This window comes from Salmo trutta, chromosome 9, assembly GCF_901001165.1.
Source record: "Salmo trutta chromosome 9, fSalTru1.1, whole genome shotgun sequence".
NCBI classification, from domain to species: domain Eukaryota; kingdom Metazoa; phylum Chordata; class Actinopteri; order Salmoniformes; family Salmonidae; genus Salmo; species Salmo trutta.
Genome location: NC_042965.1, coordinates 40,798,953 through 40,818,892, shown reverse-complemented (window position 1 = coordinate 40,818,892; position 19,940 = coordinate 40,798,953). Strand labels below are relative to the sequence as shown.

Sequence of the window (19,940 nt, the reverse complement as noted above, 5' to 3'; positions counted from 1 at the left end):
CGTAAAAGATTGGTCTGGGTAGTCCTTTGATTAGCTGTTCAGGAGTCTTATGGCTTGGGGGTAGAAGCTGTTTAGAAGCCTCTTGGACCTAGACTTGGCGCTCCGGTACCGCTTGCTGTGCAATAGCAGAGAGAACAGTCTATGGCTAGGGTGGCTGGAGTCTTTGACAATTTTTAGGGCCTTCTTCTGACACCGCCTGGTATAGAGGTCCTGGATGGCAGGAAGCTTGGCCCCAGTGATGTACTGGGCCGTACGCACTACCCTCTGAGATGCCTAGCAGTCGGAGGCCAAGCAGTTGCCAAACCAGGCAGTGATGCAACCAGTCAGGATGCTCTCGATGGTGCAGCTGTAGAACCTTTTGAGGATCTGAGGACCCATGCCAAATCTTTTCAGTCTCCTGAAGGGGAATAGTCATTGTTGTGCCCTCTTCATGACTGTCTTAGTGTTTGGACCATGATAGTTTGTTGGTGATGTGGACACCAAGGAACTTGAAGCTCTCAACCTGCTCCACTACAGCCCCGTCGATGAGAATGGGGGTGTGCTCGGTCCTCCTTTTCCTATAGTCCACAATCATCTCCTTTGTCTTGATCATGTTGAGGGAGAAGTTGTTGTCCTGGCACCACACGGCCAGGTCTCTGACCTCCTCCCTCCTTCCTTTCATTTCATGTCAGGTGAGTTGAGAAACCGATTTAGGCCTATAATTATTCTATATCATAAACCAGGTAGTTTGGGTCCTTGATGCTGGCTGATTGGCTGAAACAGCATTCCAGCCGTGTGTACAGTATATCTGACAATATACCCCGGCTATGACGCAATGCTTGTGTAAATATTATTGTGCTGAAAAACTCTGTTGTATCACAACTGTTTTGCCAAATGCGTTCTACATCTGTTGTACAACTTGAGTGTGTGTATTTGGCCAGTGTGTGGCTGCATGTGTTTGCAGACAGCAGGAAGTGTGAGCTCCACAGTCAGGATCCATACCAAATGGCACCCTATTCCCATAGTGCACTACTTTAGACCAGAGCCCTATCTAGGGAATAAGGTGCCATAGGCCTCTGGTCTAAAGTAGTGCACTATGTAGGGAATATGGTGCCATAGGCCTCTGGTCTAAAGTGGTGCACTATGTAGGGAATATGGTGCCATAGGCCTCTGGTCTAAAGTGGTGCACTACACTGAGCGTACAAAACATTAGGAACATCTGCTCTTTGCATGACATAGACTGACCAGGTGAATCCAGCTGAAAGCTACGATCCCATATGGGTGAATGAGCAAAACAAAATATTTAAGTGCCTTTGAACGGGGTTTGGTAGTAGGTGCCAGGCGAACTGTTTTCAGTGTGTCAAGAACTACAGTGCTGCAGGGTTTTTCACACTCAAGAGTTTCCTGTGTGTATCAAGAATGGTCCACCACACAAAGGACATCCAGCCAACTTGACACAACTGTGGGAAGCATTGGAGTCAATATGGCCCAGCATTCCTGTGGAACGCTTTCGACACCTTGTAGAGTCCATGTCCTGACGAATTGAGGCTGTTCTGAGGGCAAAGGGGGTTGCAACTCAACATTAGGAAGGTGTTCCGAATGTTTTGTACACTCAGTGAATATAGGGAACAGGGTGCGGACGCACCCTGAGAGGCAGCAAGGCTGGTGACAAGGGCTCTCTCTGTAGGGTGGCATTTAAACCTCTTTTAGTGCTTTGCTTTGAGAGCCGGCCCTGGCCTTCAAACTGCCTGAGTACAGAGAGAATGCATGATGACAGCCAACTCAGTGGCAGCCAGCAGAATACAGGAACGATTTCAAACCGTTTGGGTTGGAGAGTGAGTGGGGAACACAACTCGCCGACAAAAGAAGAAAAAAAAAGGAGAGTCATTCTGTCATTGATGTCAGAAAGACTGTGACGAGCCTGTGGGGTTTTGTTGTTCCGTTTGACAGAGAAACAGAACCTTCAACAAAATGGTGTTGAATACATTTTCATTTTGGAAATTGATTCGAATGATCTGACCTAAATCATCCATTAGGAATTAGACCATCGCCCTACTTGTAGAATTTATTAGAAAAGTTAACAAATCTTGTAGAGAAAATGTTAGAAAATGAGATGTGTCAAGTTACATTTTGAAAAATATTCTCTATCAAAATGACATCAAGTTTCTGAGCAATGCAATGTCCTTTAAAGCACATTATAATTAATTTCCTTGAAAATGTAGACAAGCTTTTTCCCCCCATGTTTGCTGTTGATATCAGGATATATTATATATATTTAGAATCAGTCAAGATGATGGAAAGTCTGAGCATGTCTGTGTTGTGTGTGTCTGAGTATATCTGTGTTGTGTGTGTGTGTCTCTGAGCATGTCTGTGTTGTGTGTGTGTGTGTGTCTGAGTATATCTGTGTTGTGTTGTGTGTATCTGAGATGCGAGGTCAAGTCCACCACTTATCATACCCGGCTGGATGTGTTATTTATAAGTGATATTTCAAAGTGCAGTTTTCAGAGTGTAAGGCAGGCTGACCTCGTTCTACTCATCCCCCCCAAACCCCCCCCCCACACACACACACACACACAGTAAAGAGGGACATGAACTACAAACAGAGCACAGACACAACATGATATACATGTATTTATGATAAACAAACTATTCAAAAGAAGGTATAAAATAAACACCTCAAACCTGCTTCGCTCTTTACACACACACACACACACACACACACACACACACACACACACAACGTTTCTGCGTCATTACAGCAGGGCAACGGTGTCACAGTCAGACAAATGAAAAGGTTGCTGGTTCTTACTGTATGTATAGACATAATACAAATATTGAATTTTAAAAAAAGCACTCGGCATGAGTCAACTGAACCCTGGGGGGGTCTCCTTTCTAGATGGAGCAGGGTTGAGATGATGTTGTAGGTTACGATACTCTGAGTAAGATCACTTTTATAAAGGCTTTCTAATTAGTTTATACATTATACATCACTATTTGTTCTAGTTCGTTGGTTAAAGTTACTGTGTTACTGTATTACTGTGTATTACTGTATTACTGTGTATTACTGTATATTACTGTTACTGTATTACTGTGTTACTGTATTACTGTGTGTTACTGTGTATTACTGTGTTACTGTGTGTTAATGTGTGTTAATGTGTATTACTGTGTGTTACTGTGTATTACTGTGTATTACTGTATTACTGTGTGTTACTGTGCTACTGTGTGTTAATGTGTGTTAATGTGTATTACTGTGTGTGTGTGTCTCAGTTATAGATTTAACAGATAGGCGACATTGGTTCTTTAATATGCCTCAATACATCTACTATTAAATCATTTGAAGTAAATGTTTTTTCTACCCCACAATTCAATTCCCCCTCCTTCAAAAGACTGATAGCAACTTCAAGTGGAGATGTGTGTGTTTGCTTACCTGCGTGTGCGTGTGTGTGTGTGTGTTTGCTTGCCTGCGTATGTGTGTGTGTGTGTTTGTTTACCTGCGTGGGTGTGTGTGTGTATGTTTGCAGGGGATTTTTTCCATTTGCACATAGGAAGGTGGTTATTGTAAACAATATTTTCCATAATAATAATAATAATATAATAATATTTTCCATAACGACCAGAGACTCGAGTAGAAGGCAAACAGACTGTGGTTAGGAGATGATGAAGTCCCATGTCTACAATTGAGTCACTGTATATATCAGTAATCGTGACTAAGGTAATACTTAGGGAGGTGCCAATATCTTGCACTCAGATGTCCCAGGAACGGATTTACACACAGCGTAGGGAACTATTAGCGCACAAACAAACAGACATGTAGAGAATTGAAAAGCAATAAACCTAGCATACAGTCTAGTCAACTACCGCTAATAGTGAAAATTGCAAATGTAAACAAAAGTCCATTCTTTTTCACTCGTTCACACAGATAGTACTAGTTCATTTTTTCTGTCAAAATGAGCATTTCTCCCACCACCTCATCCATCCACGTATGTCTTGTCCAGTTAATAACATTTTACTACATTTATTTGTTTGTTCAGTATTAAGTGTTGGGGTCAATTCCAGTCAATTCAGGAAGTACACTGACATTCCAAAATCCAATTCTCTTCAATTAGGAAAATGTCAAATTAGAATTTGGTTTACTTTCTGGTTAGAATTTAAATGGAATTGGTTTGAATACTCACATGTATTCACAGCATCACATGCATTTACAGCATCACATGTATTCACAGCATCACATGTATTCACAGCATCGCATGTATTCACAGCATATACATAAGTTGTTTCAATGAAGGAACTCACCATGAGTTGTATCCATAAAATGACCTTTGATTCTCTTGCTATACCCCTCAAATCACCTGGGATTCTCTTCACTGTTGTTATACATCCTGCTTGAACAGTTGACAATGCACCAAAAGATGCCCACCGAGGAACACAACCACCGAGGAACACAACTACCGAGGAACACAACTACAGAGGAACAAAGAGACAAGGAGAGCGATAGATAGAAGTGTGATCTATGAGTGAGAGATCCTTTGCGTGGGAGAAAGGAGGAGGAATAGAGTGGAGAGGGAGAGGAGGAGAGCAGGTGTGACAGTTCTGATGGCTAGCTGGGGAAGAGAAAGATAACAACCCTGCCACTTTAAAGAGAGAAACAGAGATACAGAGAGAGGGAGGGAGGGAGGAGAGAGAGACAGAGACAGAGACACAGAGAGAGAGAGAGCGGGAGGGAGGGAGGAGAGGGAGACACAGGAGAGATACAGAGCGAGAGACAGGAGAGAGAGACACAGAGAGAGGAAGGGAGGAGAGAGAGACAGAGAGATAGAGGGAGGGAGACAGAGAGACAGAGAGAGAGAGGGAGGGAGAGGGAGGGAGGGGGAGGGAGGAGAGAGTGAGAGAGGAGAGAGAGAGGAGAGACAGAGGAGAGAGAGCGAGAGACAGAGGGAGGAGAGAGAGACACAGAGAAAGGAAGGGAGGAGAGACACAGAGAGAGAGAGGGAGGGAGGGAGGAGAGGGAGACACAGAGAGAGAGAGAGAGAGAGGGAGGGAGGAGAGACAGAGGAGAGAGAGCGAGAGACAGGAGAGAGAGACACAGAGAGAGGAAGGGAGGAGAGAGATAGAGAGAGAGAGGGAGGGAGGGGGAGGGAGGAGAGAGAGGAGAGAGAGAGGAGAGAGAGCGAGAGACAGAGGGAGGAGAGAGAGACACAGAGAGAGGAAGGGAGGAGAGAGAGACAGAGAGATAGAGGGAGGGAGACAGAGAGAGAGGGAGGGAGGGAGGAGAGAGAGACAGAGAGGAGAGAGAGACAGAGGAGAGAGAGCGAGAGAGCGAGAGACAGAGAGGAGAGAGAGCGAGAGACAGAGGATAGAGAGCGAGAGAGAGAGAGACAGAGGGAGGAGAGACACAGCGAGAGGAAGGGAGGAGAGAGAGACAGAGAGGGAGGAAGGAGAGAGAGGGAGACACAGAGAGAGAGAGAGGGAGGGAGGAGAGACAGAGAGGAGAGAGAGCGAGAGACAGGAGAGAGAGAGAGACACAGAGAGAGGAAGGGAGGAGAGAGAGACAGAGAGATAGAGGGAGGGAGACAGAGAGATAGAGAGAGAGAGGGAGGGAGGGGGAGGGATGAGAGAGAGGAGAGAGAGAGACAGAGGAGAGAGAGCGAGAGACAGAGAGGAGAGAGAGCGAGAGACAGAGGGAGGAGAGAGAGACACAGAGAGAGGAAGGGAGGAGAGAGAGACACAGAGAGGGAGGAAGGAGAGAGAGGGAAGAGAGAGAGAGCAACAGAGGGAGGAGAGAGAGAGAGCGAGAGACAGAGACACAGAGAGAGGGAGGAGAAAGAGAGACAGAGGGAGGAGAGAGAGAGAGGGAGGGGAGAGACCGAGAGAGAGAGAGAGAGAGAGGAGAGAGACAGAAAGAGCAACAGAGGGAGGAGAGAGACAGACACAGAGAGAGAGGGAGGAGAGAATGAGTGTGACAGGGATGGAGAGAATACAGTGAGGAGACTGGAGAGGAGAATGTTGACAGCAGGAGGAGAGTTAATAGTGAGGAATGCTGGTTTCTCAGTGAAGAACACAGGACAGCCAATGAGGACTTCTCTGATGGTACAAAACATGGGTCTGAGGTTGAGCTTGAGCACAGGTAAACACTCCCCTTGTCTTTTTGTTGTATTGAGAGAGAGACGAAGAGACAGTGTGTGTATGTCCCCTGGCATTATGCCATAACTGTTGAATATTCCAGGTTTTAAAACAGTCCAAGTCTCCATCGATCTGTGACGACTCGGCAGACAGCGTCAGGTCCTGGTCACTCAAGGCTGAGGTAATAAAGACGGCCTTTTGAACAACTCAATACCCTGTCAGCACTGTGCTCAGCCTGTGAAGACAGGAATAAGACTGTTTATAGCGCGTTCTTCACGTCCAAGACTAACTACTCACCCAGAGTCATACAGAAGTAGTTTACTCATGGACAAAGAAAGAGGCTGACCTAGGTCAGATTAAAGTCACAAGTGTGTTAAAATATCACATTTATCAAAAAAGGCAAGCACACAAAAATGGGATTCAGTTCTGTAAATTCATCTCATTATTTACAGATTTCGATCCGCCTTCAAGTCAGCTTTTGTGTATCTCCTCCAGAAACAGGTGCTCGCTCACCGTGTGTTTGTGTGATAATACAAGTGTCTCTCATCAGAAATGCTAATGTCTGTTCTCTTCAACATTTCCCAGACTCTCTCGTGTGCACGGCAGGCTGAGGGGCACATGGCTCTGATCTCTGTATAATGACTCTCCTTTAAGTGCCAATCAAGGTGTGTGTGTTCTGTGTGTGTCCTAGTGTGTGTTCTCACGAGTTACAGCCAGGGCAGTGGGGCCTAATTGAGCAGGGTTAACATGATTAAAGCCACAGTGTGTGTGTGTGTGTGTGTGTGTGTGTGAGATGGAAAGGTGTACTCCTCTCCTGTGATAGGCCACTCCAGACACCTGGTGAGTTAATTAGCTTTCTAGTGAAAACCTTCTGCATATTCATGCCATGTCTCATTTGGAATGAGCAGTCATGTCTCAGGCTGCATCCCAAACAGCACTCTATTCCCTACGTAGTGCACACTACCTATGACCAGGGCCCATTGACGCAGTCAAGAGTGGAACAATCTACCTTAGAAACCACTGTTTTTAATGGGTTTGTGCGAGAAATCTAAATAAAATGTTTCAATGTTTGTAAAGTCTGTTTCTGTGAAAAAAATATCCAAGGACATAAAAATATAACCAAAACAGAAAGGAATAGGAGAAAGAGAAAACACAAAACAACCAGGTTTCTTTTCAATGAAAATATCACAATTAACTTGTAATGGAATTAAAGACATTTTATTAATTACATTTGAGTGACAACAATGAGCAGCGAGAAAATATTTACATGACAACCACAGGATGTTTTCCTGGGTGTGTTTATAGCTCATTGGTCGATGCTTTCGTAGACTTCAAATCTGTACTGTAGCCCCGCCTCCTCCTGTAAATCTTGTGGGACTCCTGGGAACCTGAGGAGAGACCGAGAGAGACACAACCACTCAAATCTATCCTCCAGCTCCACTCAGCAAGGACCATGAATTCAGCTCTTCACTGAAACCAGGTTGGCCGTTTTCAATTCTTTAGGGCCATCGTAAACTTGGTCAATATGGTACTTTACACCATAACGACACCATCTTGTGGGTTTGTCTCCGTTAAATTTGTCTTAGATAACATTCATGAGAAGAGAGTTGACCCCACGAAGACAAAAACATTTATCATTGAGTTGAGATATGGTTTAATCTGATCTCCATGGCTTAATCTGATCTCCATGGTTTAATCTGATCTCCATGGTTTAATCTAATCTCCATGGTTTAATCTAATCTCCATGGTTTAATCTAATCTCCATGGTTTAATCTAATCTCCATGGTTTAATCTAATCTCCATGGTTTAATCTAATCTCCATGGTTTAATCTAATCTCCATGGTTTAATCTAATCTCCATGGTTTAATCTAATCTCCATGGTTTAATCTGATCTCCATGGCTTAATCTGATCTCCATGGCTTAATCTGATCTCCATGGCTTAATCTGATCTCCATGGCTTAATCTGATCTCCATGGCTTAATCTGATCCTAAATCGCCATCATGACAGACAGACATCAACAAACAGAGGATAAACCCAGAGGCACCAGTCTGGTAGAAAACTTGTCTCATTCCCACGTGTCGTTGTGTGCAATCTGACACACACACACGCTTGGCGGGCGTCAGTGTGACCAGTAACATGACAGCGATGTCAGAGAAATGTATTGTTAGGAGGATACAGACAGGTAGAACACACGGAACGTCTCAGTAAAAGGTGACATCACCGTTTGCTCTCTCTCTCTCTCTCTCTCTCTCTCTCTTTTTAATCACCAAAACAAATGATTCTAATCATAAGGGATGTGTTTGATGTTTTACCGTTGAAAAGCAGCCTGGATGTCTGTTGTTGTGGCAACACATTTTGTTTTGTCTGTTATAAAAACCTCAGAACGTGACGTGAACTGAGCCTATTCACTGCAAATGTACATTAGCATACCCCCCTCCTTTTAAGAAAGATCTTACATTTTTAAGATCTTAAAACACCTTTTTAACTGTGTTTTTACTTAGGGTTTTGTAGACTCGACCCTAAATGATGTGCTCTCTAACACCTGGAGCTGCATGGCAAATGGTCCGGGAACCAAGAACCCAAGTCCAGTGTGTCATTCCAACATGTACTGTCCCTCTCTGTTACAGTAAATCAAATCAAATGTTATTGGTCACATACACATGGTTAGCAGATGTCAATGCGAGTGTAGCGAAATGCTTGTGCTTCTGGTTTCGACCATGCAGTAATATCTAACAAGTAATCTAACAATTTCACAACAACTACCTTATACACACAAGTGTAAAGGAATGAATAAGAATATGTACATACAAATATATGGATGAGTGATGGCCGTGCGGCATAGGCAAGATGCAGTAGAGGGTATAGAATACAGTATATACATATGAGATGAGTAATGTAGACATTATTAAAGTGGTGTTATTTAAAGTGACTAGTGATACCTCTATTAAATCCATTTATTAAATGTATTAAAGTGGCCAGTGATTTGAGTCAGTATGTTGGCAGCAGCCACTCAATGTTAGTGATGGCTGTTTAACAGTCTGATGGCCTTGAGATAGAAGCTGTTTTTCAGTCTCTCGGTCCCTGCTTTGATGCACCTGTACTGACCTCGCCTTCTAGATGATAGCGGGGTGAACAGGCAGTGGCTCGGGTGGTTGATGTCCTTGATGATATTTTTGACCAGAGAATCTTGTTTTTCATGGTCTGAGAGTCCTTCAGATGCCTTTTGGTAAATTCCAAGTGGGCTGTCATGTGCTTTTTACTGATGAGTGGCTTCCGTCTGGCCACTCTACAATAAAGGCTTTATTGGTGGATCGCTGCAGAGATGGTTGTCTTTCTGGAAGGTTCTCCTATCTCCACAGAGGAACTCTGGAGCTCTGTCAGAGTGACCATCGGGTTCTAGGTCACCTCCCTGACCAAGGCCCTTCTCCCCCGATTGCTCAGTTTGGCCGGGCGGCCAGCTCTAGGAAGATAATGGGTGGTTCCAAACTTCTTCCATTTATGAATGATGGAGGCCACTGTGTTCTTGGGGACATTCAATGCTGCAGAAATGTTTTGGTACCCTTCCCCAGATCTGTGCCTTGACACAATCCTGTCTCAGAGCTCTACGGACAATTCCTTCGACCTCATGGCTTGGTTTTTGCTCTGACAACTGTGGGACCTTATATAGACAGGTGTATGCCTTTCCAAATCATGTCCAATCAATTGAATTTACAACAGGTGGACTCCAATCAAGTTGTAGAAACATCTCAAGGATGATCAATGGAAACAGCATGCCCAATTTCGAGTCCATTAGCAAAGGGTCTGAATATTTATGAAATTAAGGTATCTGTTTTTTTGTTGTTTTTTTATTTATTAATTTGCAAACATTTCTAAAAACCTGTTTTCGCTTTGTCATTATGAGGTATTGTGTGTAGATTGATGAAGATTTTTAATTGAATCCATTTTCAGAATAAGACTGTAACGTAATAAAATGTGGAAAAAGGGAAGTGGTCTGAATACTTTCAGAATGTCTGTGTGCGTGCAGGCGCGATACTCACTCTGGCAGTAGGCGGTATTGGTCTTGGTTGATTTCAGGCAGGAAGGTGTCACTCTTAAACTGCTGCAGGATCCGTGTCACAAACAACCTCCTGGTCCCCTGACTCTCCATCATCTCCTGGGAAACCAGACAATAAACAACAACAAATAAATACACTCAATGTATACGTTTGGGATTTAAAGACCGAGACTCACATTTGTCAATCATTTCAGAGTAGGAGTACTGATCTTAGATCAGTTTGCCCTTCAGAACATAATGAATCAGATTATTATGGGGGGGGGGGGGAGACCTGATCTAAGATCAGTTTGCCCTTTAGAACATAATGAATCAGATTATTAAGGGGGGGGGGAGGCCTGATCTAAGATCAGCACTCCAACTCTGAAACTCTTGACAAATAGACCCAAGATGTTATTTTCTACTAAAATGCCCCATTGTAGATCGACCCGGACAGTTTGTGTGTTCATAAGGTTATGTGGTTAAATGGAAAATAGTCAAGGTCTAAAGTCCCAAACTTAACATTTAAAGAGTTAACACTTTAGATGGAGATATGAAGTGGAGAGAGAGAGTGTGTGTGTGTGGAGAAGTGAAGAGACTTCAAGAGCGTGTGCTGTATTGTCAAAAGCATCCTTGAGCGATGAGGTCTCCATGACAACCTACCGACTGCCGAGGGAAAGAAAGGTATGAGGTGTGTGTGTGGAGATTGAAACTTTTCTACTTTCAATTTCTTTCAGATTAGTGGACAAATAGCATAATTGAAAAGTGTCTCAGTGTTTTTTGACAGTGGAGAATGCACCAAGGTCGTCAATGATGTCTTGCGTCACAAGTTTCTGAGGTAAAATACGTTTAGAACACTAAAGAAGTTCCCGCTCTAGTAAACAGTTTCAAAACGCCCACTCATTCAAAACCCATCTCTACAAGTCTGTCTTTAATACCGCATCCCTCTACACAAGTTCTCGTCTGGTGCAAGGCCACGCTCAGAGACTGTTGACCCATTCCAAATGGACCCAATCCAATCCTCCACATGAAGGACCAATGGATAAGGCCTGTGTATTTCTTACCTTGTACAGAGAGCTGCCCCCGATCACCCAGACCTGGTCGGCCCGTTCTGCCATCTCAGCCGTGTCCAGCAGGCAGAGTGCTGAGCGGAAGTCTGACGCCAGGTGGTGAGCCCCGGCTGGAGGCTTTCTGACATTACCACAACACAGGAGTAATGTTAGGGCAACACGGTAGTAATGTCAGGGCAACACGGTAGTAATGTCAAGGCAACACGGTAGTAATGTCAGGGCAACACGGTAGTAATGTCAGGGCAACACGGTAGTAATGTCAGGGCAACACGGTAGTAATGTCAGGGCAACACGGTAGTAATGTCAGGGCAACACGGTAGTAATGTCAGGGCAACACGGTAGTAATGTCAGGGCAACACGGTAGTAATGTTAGGGCAACACGGTAGTAATGTCAGGGCAACACGGTAGTAATGTTAGGGCAACACGGTAGTAATGTTAGGGCAACACGGTAGTAATGTCAGGGCAACACGGTAGTAATGTCAGGGCAACACGGTAGTAATGTCAGGGCAACACGGTAGTAATGTCAGGGCAACACGGTAGTAATGTCAGGGCAACACGGTAGTAATGTTAGGGCAACACGATAGTAATGTCAGGGCAACACGGTAGTAATGTCAGGGCAACACGGTAGTAATGTCAGGGCAACACGGTAGTAATGTTAGGGCAACACGGTAGTAATGTCAGGGCAACACGGTAGTAATGTTAGGGCAACACGGTAGTAATGTTAGGGCAACACGGTAGTAATGTCAGGGCAACATGGTAGTAATGTTAGGGCAACATGGTAGTAATGTCAGGGCAACACGGTAGTAATGTCAGGGCAACACGGTAGTAATGTCAGGGCAACACGGTAGTAATGTCAGGGCAACACGGTAGTAATGTCAGGGCAACACGGTAGTAATGTTCGGGCAACACGGTAGTAATGTTAGGGCAACACGGTAGTAATGTTCGGGCAACACGGTAGTAATGTTAGGGCAACACGGTAGTAATGTCAGGGCAACACGGTAGTAACAATGTGTTTTGGTTCATAGTATTTAATGGCTTCAGTATTACATTGTCCCTTATGACACTAATAGACACACAGAGGAAGACAACCTTCCCTATACTATCCTCTTGCAGGTACAGATAACACAGGATGATGAACACATTGTATAGAAATGAGTAGCTGGTAAGTGACTGTCATTACAGATGTCATCCATGCCTCTTACTTAAGTTCTCTGCTGAGAACGATGTTGATCCTGTTCTTGAGTGGCCGGTTCCGCTCTGGAATGGAGAACCACGTCTTCCGCCCCATGATGACAACATTCTGTTTACCTAACCAATCCCAGACAGAGATGACAACATTCTGTTTATTTAACCAATCCCAGACAGAAATGACAACATTCTGTTTATTTAACCAATCCCAGACAGAAATGACAACATTCTGTTTATTTAACCAATCCCAGACAGAGATGACAACATTCTGTGTATTTAACCAATCCCAGACAGAAATGACAACATTCTGTTTATTTAACCAATCCCAGACAGAAATGACAACATTCTGTTTATTTAACCAATCCCAGACAGAGATGACAACATTCTGTTTATTTAACCAATCCCAGACAGAAATGACAACATTCTGTTTATTTAACCAATCCCAGACAGAAATAACAACATTCTGTTTATTTAACCAATCCCAGTCAGAGACGATGACAACCTGTTTATTTAACCAATCCCAGTCAGAGACATTGACAACATTCTGTTTATTTAACCAATCCCAGTCAGAGACAATGACAACATTCTGTTTATTTAACCAATCCCAGTCAGAGACAACATTCTTTTTATTTTACTAATCCCAGACAGACATGAGTTTCCCCTGGTCAAGAATAGCTCAGGGTCCTACACTGCCCTGAGACATGGCTGAGGCCTGCTATGGTGTCTATAGAGGACGTGTCTCAGGGCTAGGCCTACAGTCTAGCACAGGACTGTTTGATTCCAGAACTGAAGGGCAAAAACACTTTTTGTTTTCATGCTCTCATTCTAATCTAGGACTGTTTCAGACCTGAGGAACCAGGTTGGTGCAATTAACTACCAGGTAGAAAGAACAGGACTGGAATATAGCGAGGAAAGTCATCCAGAAAAGGAGGGGAATGACATTTGATGATGACAGAACATGTGATATAGGTGCTCAGCTCATGTGATGAGTGAGATGTTATATCAAGTTTGCAGATGACACTACAGTGCTAGGCTTGATTACCAACAACGCCGAGATGGCCTACAGGGAGGAGGTGAGGGCCCTCGGAGTGTGGTGTCAGGAAAATAACCTCTCACTCAATGTCAACAAAACAAAGGAGATGATCGTGGACTTCAGGAAACAGCAGAGGGAGCACAAACTCATTGCTGGTTTTGAAAATCACAATTATTTAAAAATTATTTTTTATTTTTTTAAATTGTCACAGAGAGGCATTTTTTAAAATGTTTTTTTAACCACCGATCATGGAAACGGTTTGGTGCTGGAGATGATGAATACGAGGTTAAAAAGTGGCGGAATTGCCCTTTAAAAAATAATATTTACCAGATGATATTTCGTCTCATGATACTGTGCACATGGTGCTATACTGCCACCTAGTGGTCATTAATAATACCGTTTAATGTTTACAACTGAACAAGCCAATGACTGTATCCGTGCGTGGGGTAAACTCATGTGATTTACACCACACTGGTTAAAAAAATACAAATAACAATATGTAATAACCTGAACCAGCACTTTACCCCCACCACACACCCAGCTATGACTCTACTGATAAAGCTACTGTATTGAGGAAAAAGTAACTTTTTATACCTGTGATATGTGGTAATCCCACCTAGCTACAGTATTTTAAGATGAATGTACTAACTGTAAATCGCTCTGGACAAGAACATCTGCTAAAATGAATAACATGTGAAATGTATGGAAACCGACTGTACCTTCCACTGAAGACGTCATTGTCATCTTCTGGAAATACTTAAATTCATTACTGTAAAAGAAGTCAACATCATTATTGTATGTGAGACAAGGGGGGGAAAACAACAGTCTCAGTAAGAATGTAGAAAAACGGTGAAGTACATTTTATGGGTTAACTACAGAAATGATGACTTCCTGTTATATGCCATGATGTTGTTAACTTGAGCCTTGTGCAAACCCTGGACTTTGGATCCCCAACGTTGTCATTCATTGCATTATATTTCTTGCTAGATTTCTGTACCACACATCAATAGACCAATATTTGCCATTTCAACACTGTTGTTAGCTTTCCATTCGTTGCCAGCTAGTTGAAACAGATATGATGTGCTATCGTTGTAGATGGCTTAGCTAGCTGTTGAAACTAAATGAATGAATGAGGCTAACGACGTTAGCTAGCTAGCTAGGCTAACGTTACTTACTTGAGTCTCTTCGGATGCCAAGGTAGATTCCCGTTATTTCCAATCCCCATATCAGGACAAACAGCCACAATGCAGTTCAGCACACGAGACATTTTTAACTCGACGAAAAAGTGCAATGATGAAAAATGATTTTTAGCTCAACCAAAATGAAGATATACAGTACTTACTAGGCAGGTAACTGTTGACTACTGTGCAGTTCCCGCCAACAGAGATACGTATTTAACCGGATATGATAACGTGTGTTGTGGCCAAAGATTTTGTATAACTAAACCCAGATAGACCACAGCCTGTCGTTTCCAATGGCAACAAATGAGCCATAGTGGGCAGAACCAAGCACGGGTTAGCAAGATCCTATTGGCCTGTTCTAGTATATATCTGCATATTTCCGTTAGAGAACGTGAAGTGCGCGTGTGCAATAACTAAATTCGCCGTTGCTCTCCTTCTAAAACAACGCCATTTTTTTTAAACAATTTTGGTAAAGGGTAAAGTATACAAAACCTAGTTCACTCTGTTTATAGCAGATTTTAGTTTTGGGAAGAAAAAACTGTATTGAGATCAAATGTTTAATCGATGAGAAAATTTACAGAATGTTGGTCAAAAAACATCTTCTTCAATCTTCTCCCATTGCCGTCCAGTGGACTTCCTCTCACTACCATTTTTGGTATTGAGTGGAAACGCCAAGCGTCACAAATTTTACATCCAGTGAAATATCGGTTTCATTGTTCTATCTGTGGTATGGCCCAACGCTTCTTCGAGGCAGTCCTTTGGATTTACATTTCTCAAATATTAGCCACTGCCCTCTATAGGTAATTTTTGGAACATACTATACTGTATATGTCAATGTATAGATAACAGGGGGAAATCTAAATACAGTGGAGAGAAGAAATGCTGGGCCTAGAAATGCTGGGCCTAGCAAGGCTACTTTTGTAAGGTAGTTTACTCTCTCTCTCTCTCTCTCTCTCTCTCTCTCTCTCTCTCTCTCTCTCTCTCTCTCTCTCTCTCTCTCTCTCTCTCTCTCTCTCTCTCTCTCTCTCTCTCAATTCAATTAAATTCAGTTTCAATGTAAGGGCTTTATTGGCATGGGCATGTTTACAATGCCAAAGCAAGTGAAGTAGATAATAAACAAAAGTGAAATAAACAATCAAAATTGTACTATAACACTGAAAGATAAGATGGGTATGATGGGGTGGGTAGGTTAGGGGGAGGTGAGAGGTGAGGAGAGGGTGAGGGGTGGGTGTGTGTGATGGGAAGTGTGGTGACGTTGGCATGGGGGGGTCTGTGTAGTCTTTTAAAAGAGTGGGCAGTTTGAGACTGTGAAGAGGGACTGCGGTCTGTCTTCAGAGAAGAGGTATGACCTGGACCTCACATGATGATGATTATTATTATTGACATTATCATCATTATTATCATTAGTATCAGTATCCACTCCTTCTCCTCCTCCTCTTCCTCCTCCTTTACTTCCTTAGAATGTGTCCTCTGATCACACATCTGCTTCCCTTCATTTCTCTCTCTGTTTCTCTGTTTCTCTCTTCGTTTCTCTCTCTCTGTTTCTCTCTCTGTTTCTCTCTGTTTCTCTGTTTCTCTGTTTCTCTCTGTTTCTCTGTTTCTCTCTTCGTTTCTCTCTCTCTGTTTCTCTCTGTTTCTCTGTTTCTCTGTTTCTCTCTGTTTCTCTGTTTCTCTCTTCGTTTCTCTCTCTCTGTTTCTCTCTCTGTTTCTCTCTGTTTCTCTGTTTCTCTCTTCGTTTCTCTCTCTCTGTTTCTCTCTCTGTTTCTCTCTGTTTCTCTGTTTCTCTGTTTCTCTCTCTATTTCTCTCTGTTTCTCTGTTTCTCTCTCTGTTTCTCTCTCTCTCTCTCTCTGTTTCACTCAATTCAATTCAATTCAATTCAATTCGCTTTATTGGCATGACGTAACAATGTACATATTGCCAAAGCTTACTTTGGATATTTACAATATAAAAATAAATAAAAATGAGAATCAAAAATTGTCAACGGGACAACAGTAACAACAATAACCAACGGTCAATATAACCATACATTCAACAATAACAATAATCATACAGTTGAGGACATGTGCAGGTTTATTGGTCTGTCAGACACTGTCCCTCAACTTATGGCAGGCAGCAATGTAGTGCGCTGCCAACCCACAGCTCTCGTCGTCCTCCCCCAACAGGATGGGTAGCCTATCCTCATCAGAGAGGTCTTTAAAACCTTGAATAAGGGTTTCAAATTTGGGGAAATGACACTCTCTAATTGTTTTATATTTTTGACATTTTGTCAGGAAATGCAGCTCCGTCTCAGGTTCTGCTGTTGTGCAGTGGTTGCACAGCCTTTCCTCTACAGGGAGCCAGGTTTTCCTGTGTCTACCCTTCTCAATGGCAAGGCTGTGCTCACTGAGCCTGTACTTTGTCAAGGTTTTTCTAAGGTTTTGATCAGTAACCATGGTCAAATATTTAGCCATAGTGTACTGTCGATTTAGGGCCAGATAGCACTGCATTTTGCTTTGTGTTTGTGCTTGTGTTTCCCAATAAGCAATGTAGTTTTGTTTTGACTGTGTTGTAATTTGGTTTATTCTGATTGATTGGATGTTCTGGTCCTGAGGCTTCAGTGTGTTAGTAGAACAGGTTTGTGAACTCAGCCCCAGGACCAGCTGGATGAGGGGACTCTTTTCTTTGCTCAGCTCTTGGCATTGCAGGGCTTGGTAATGATATGAGAGGGGGTCACTGTATTTTAGATGTTTGTTAGATGTCTGTTTATGTTAGATGTCTGTTTCACTCTTTCTCTGTCTGTTTCTCTGTCTGTTTCTCTGTCTACTTTTTCTCTGTTTCTCTCTGTTTCTCTGTTTCTCTCTGTTTCTCTGTTTCTCTCGGTTTCTCTCTGTTTCTCTCTGTTTCTCTCTCTACTTCTCTCTCTGTTTCTCTCTGTTTCTCTGTTTCTCTCTCTGTTTTTCTCTCTGTTTCTCTGTTTCTCTCTTCGTTTCTCTCTCTCTGTTTCTCTGTCTGTTTCTCTCTCTATTTCTCTCTGTTTCTCTCTCTATTTCTCTCTGTTTCTCTGTTTCTCTCTTCGTTTCTCTCTCTCTGTTTCTCTCTGTTTCTCTCTCTACTTCTCTCTCTGTTTCTCTCTTTGTTTCTCTCTCTCTGTTTCTCTCTGTTTCTCTGTCTGTTTCTCTCTCTATTTCTCTCTGTTTCTCTCTGTTTCTCTCTGTTTCTCTCTCTGTTTCTCTCTCTGTTTCTCTCTCTGTTTCTCTCTCTGTTTCTCTCTCTGTTTCTCTCTCTGTTTCTCTCTGTTTCTCTCTGTTTCTCTCTCTGTTTCTCTCTCTGTTTCTCTCTCTGTTTCTCTCTCTGTTTCTCTCTGTTTCTGTTTGTTTCTCTCTTTACTTAATTTTTTTTTAGTATTTCCATTATTAACAAAACACTGTTCAGTAGCCCCCATGGTCACAGTCAGGTTACAGGATTTTCCTCATAGGTATTGCACATCAGGCCTTCTGTAGCCTATAGTTTAAATATGGTGGTTTTATGTATGTCGATGTTGCGGTTTGTTGATGTTATTCATCTGCTCTGTATGATGGATATGAAGAGTGGCAGTAGCCTATAGGCTAGAGAGTTGGCCAGGAACTGCAGGATTTTTGGTTTGCTGTAATCCCAGGACTGACCTGGGTAAATCTGGCGGGATTGAGCTGGGACCAGAGGAGGAACACCACTGCTGATAGTGACTTTGGGGGAAAGGACACCTGTTGTTGCTGACCTGCTTCTGCTGTTTTCTAGCCTGTATCATAGGATGTGTACTTGTAGGCTACTGGCGTCCTGTCCAGGGGGTGTACTTGTAGGCTACTGGCGTCCTGTTCTTGTAGGCTACTGGCATCCTGTTCAGGGGGTGTACTTGTAGGCTACTGGCGTCCTGTCCAGGGGGTGTACTTGTAGGCTACTGGCGTCCTGTCCAGGGGGTGTACTTGTAGGCTACTGGCATCCTGTTCAGGGGGTGTACTTGTAGGCTACTGGCGTCCTGTCCAGGGGGTGTACTTGTAGGCTACTGGCATCCTGTTCAGGGGGTGTACTTGTAGGCTACTGGCATCCTGTTCAGGGGGTGTACTTGTAGGCTACTGGCGTCCTGTTCAGGGGGTGTACTTGTAGGCTACTGGCGTCCTGTTCAGGGGGTGTACTTGTAGGCTACTGGCGTCCTGTTCAGGGGGTGTACTTGTAGGCTACTGGCGTCCTGTCCAGGGGGTGTACTTGTAGGCTACTGGCGTCCTGTCCAGGGGGTGTACTTGTAGGCTACTGGCGTCCTGTTCAGGGGGTGTACTTGTAGGCTACTGGCGTCCTGTTCAGGGGGTGTACTTGTAGGCTACTGGCGTCCTGTCCAGGGGGTGTACTTGAACATCAAGCTGCCTCAGTCACATTACAGAGACAGGAGATGGGCTCCTGCCTCTATGGGCTGGTTTGGCTTAGACAAGACTTACTTTTCCAAGGCTTAATTTACTTACTATGAGAGGATATGTGCTTTGGCCTGTGATAACCCCGTAATCACCCTCAATATAGTATCGTTGCTTGGCCCCTGTTGTCACTCAGCTGTTGGAGGAAAGCCTTTTCTCACAGGCGTACCCTAACCTACCTTTCATTATGTAATGAGACCATCTCTGTTAACCCGGGCTTCATCCCAAATTCCATTTGGAACACGACAAAGATTTCATTTCAAATCCCTGTTTGCCACGTAGTATAGGGCGTTGCCGTCTCATAGCCAGCACCGTGGACGCTCATTGGCTGAGACGATGCTTGAGAACTGACCATATGTATGTTGCTATCACCTTCAGAGTGGAGGGGGCTAAAGGGACTGTACAGTATGTTATGTTTAAAGGGGTAGAATGTACAACGTTCAGAGGCTACAAGGATGAGGTAAAGGACAGCTAATCCATATTTCTATCTCTTAGGATCCTTGCCCTGCGCCTTGTACACTTAGACCAGGTGGGGTTTGTACCAGGTGGCCTATCTTCCATCAACATGAGGAGACTTTTTCCATGTTAAGTCAAGGGGCTAGCTCTCTCCAGTATCCAGAAGTAGCAGTATCGCTGGATGCAGAGAAAGCTTTTGATAGAATGGAATGGCCTTATGTGTTTTATACTCTCTCTAAATTGGGCCTGTTATTATGCAGTGGATCAGGGCACTCTATCATGAACCTATTGCTTCACTTAAAACGAATGGCAGACTGTAATATCTGCCACTTTCAGCTTTTCCGTTCTACAAGGCAGGGCTGCCCGGCCTCACCATGTATGTTCATTTTGCCACTAGATCCCCTTGACTGTGCTATTAGAGCTAAGGCAGTGGTATCACTTGGAGTGGTCATGACTTCAAAAC

At 43.5% G+C, this 19,940-nt stretch overlaps 2 protein-coding genes across 2 annotated transcripts in view; both read right to left on the bottom strand.

The window, feature by feature from the left end:
- Positions 1-4,284, bottom strand: part of ankrd34bb (ankyrin repeat domain 34Bb) — a 13,328-nt gene extending 9,044 nt beyond the window's left edge. Inside the window, exon 1 of the mRNA XM_029761973.1 lies at positions 4,273-4,284. The gene's annotated coding sequence lies outside the window, so the exon portion shown is untranslated. The remainder of the gene's footprint in view (positions 1-4,272) is intronic.
- Positions 4,285-7,295: 3,011 nt separating this feature from the next.
- dhfr (dihydrofolate reductase) lies at positions 7,296-14,821 on the bottom strand. The gene is made up of 6 exons (XM_029763726.1): positions 14,597-14,821; positions 14,141-14,190; positions 12,403-12,508; positions 11,195-11,321; positions 10,138-10,253; positions 7,296-7,487 (listed from the first exon to the last, which is right to left on the bottom strand). Exons 1-6 carry the CDS (start codon positions 14,686-14,688, stop codon positions 7,406-7,408), a joined length of 573 nt encoding a protein of 190 aa, XP_029619586.1. The 5' UTR covers positions 14,689-14,821; the 3' UTR covers positions 7,296-7,405.
- Between the last annotated feature and the right edge of the window lie 5,119 nt (positions 14,822-19,940).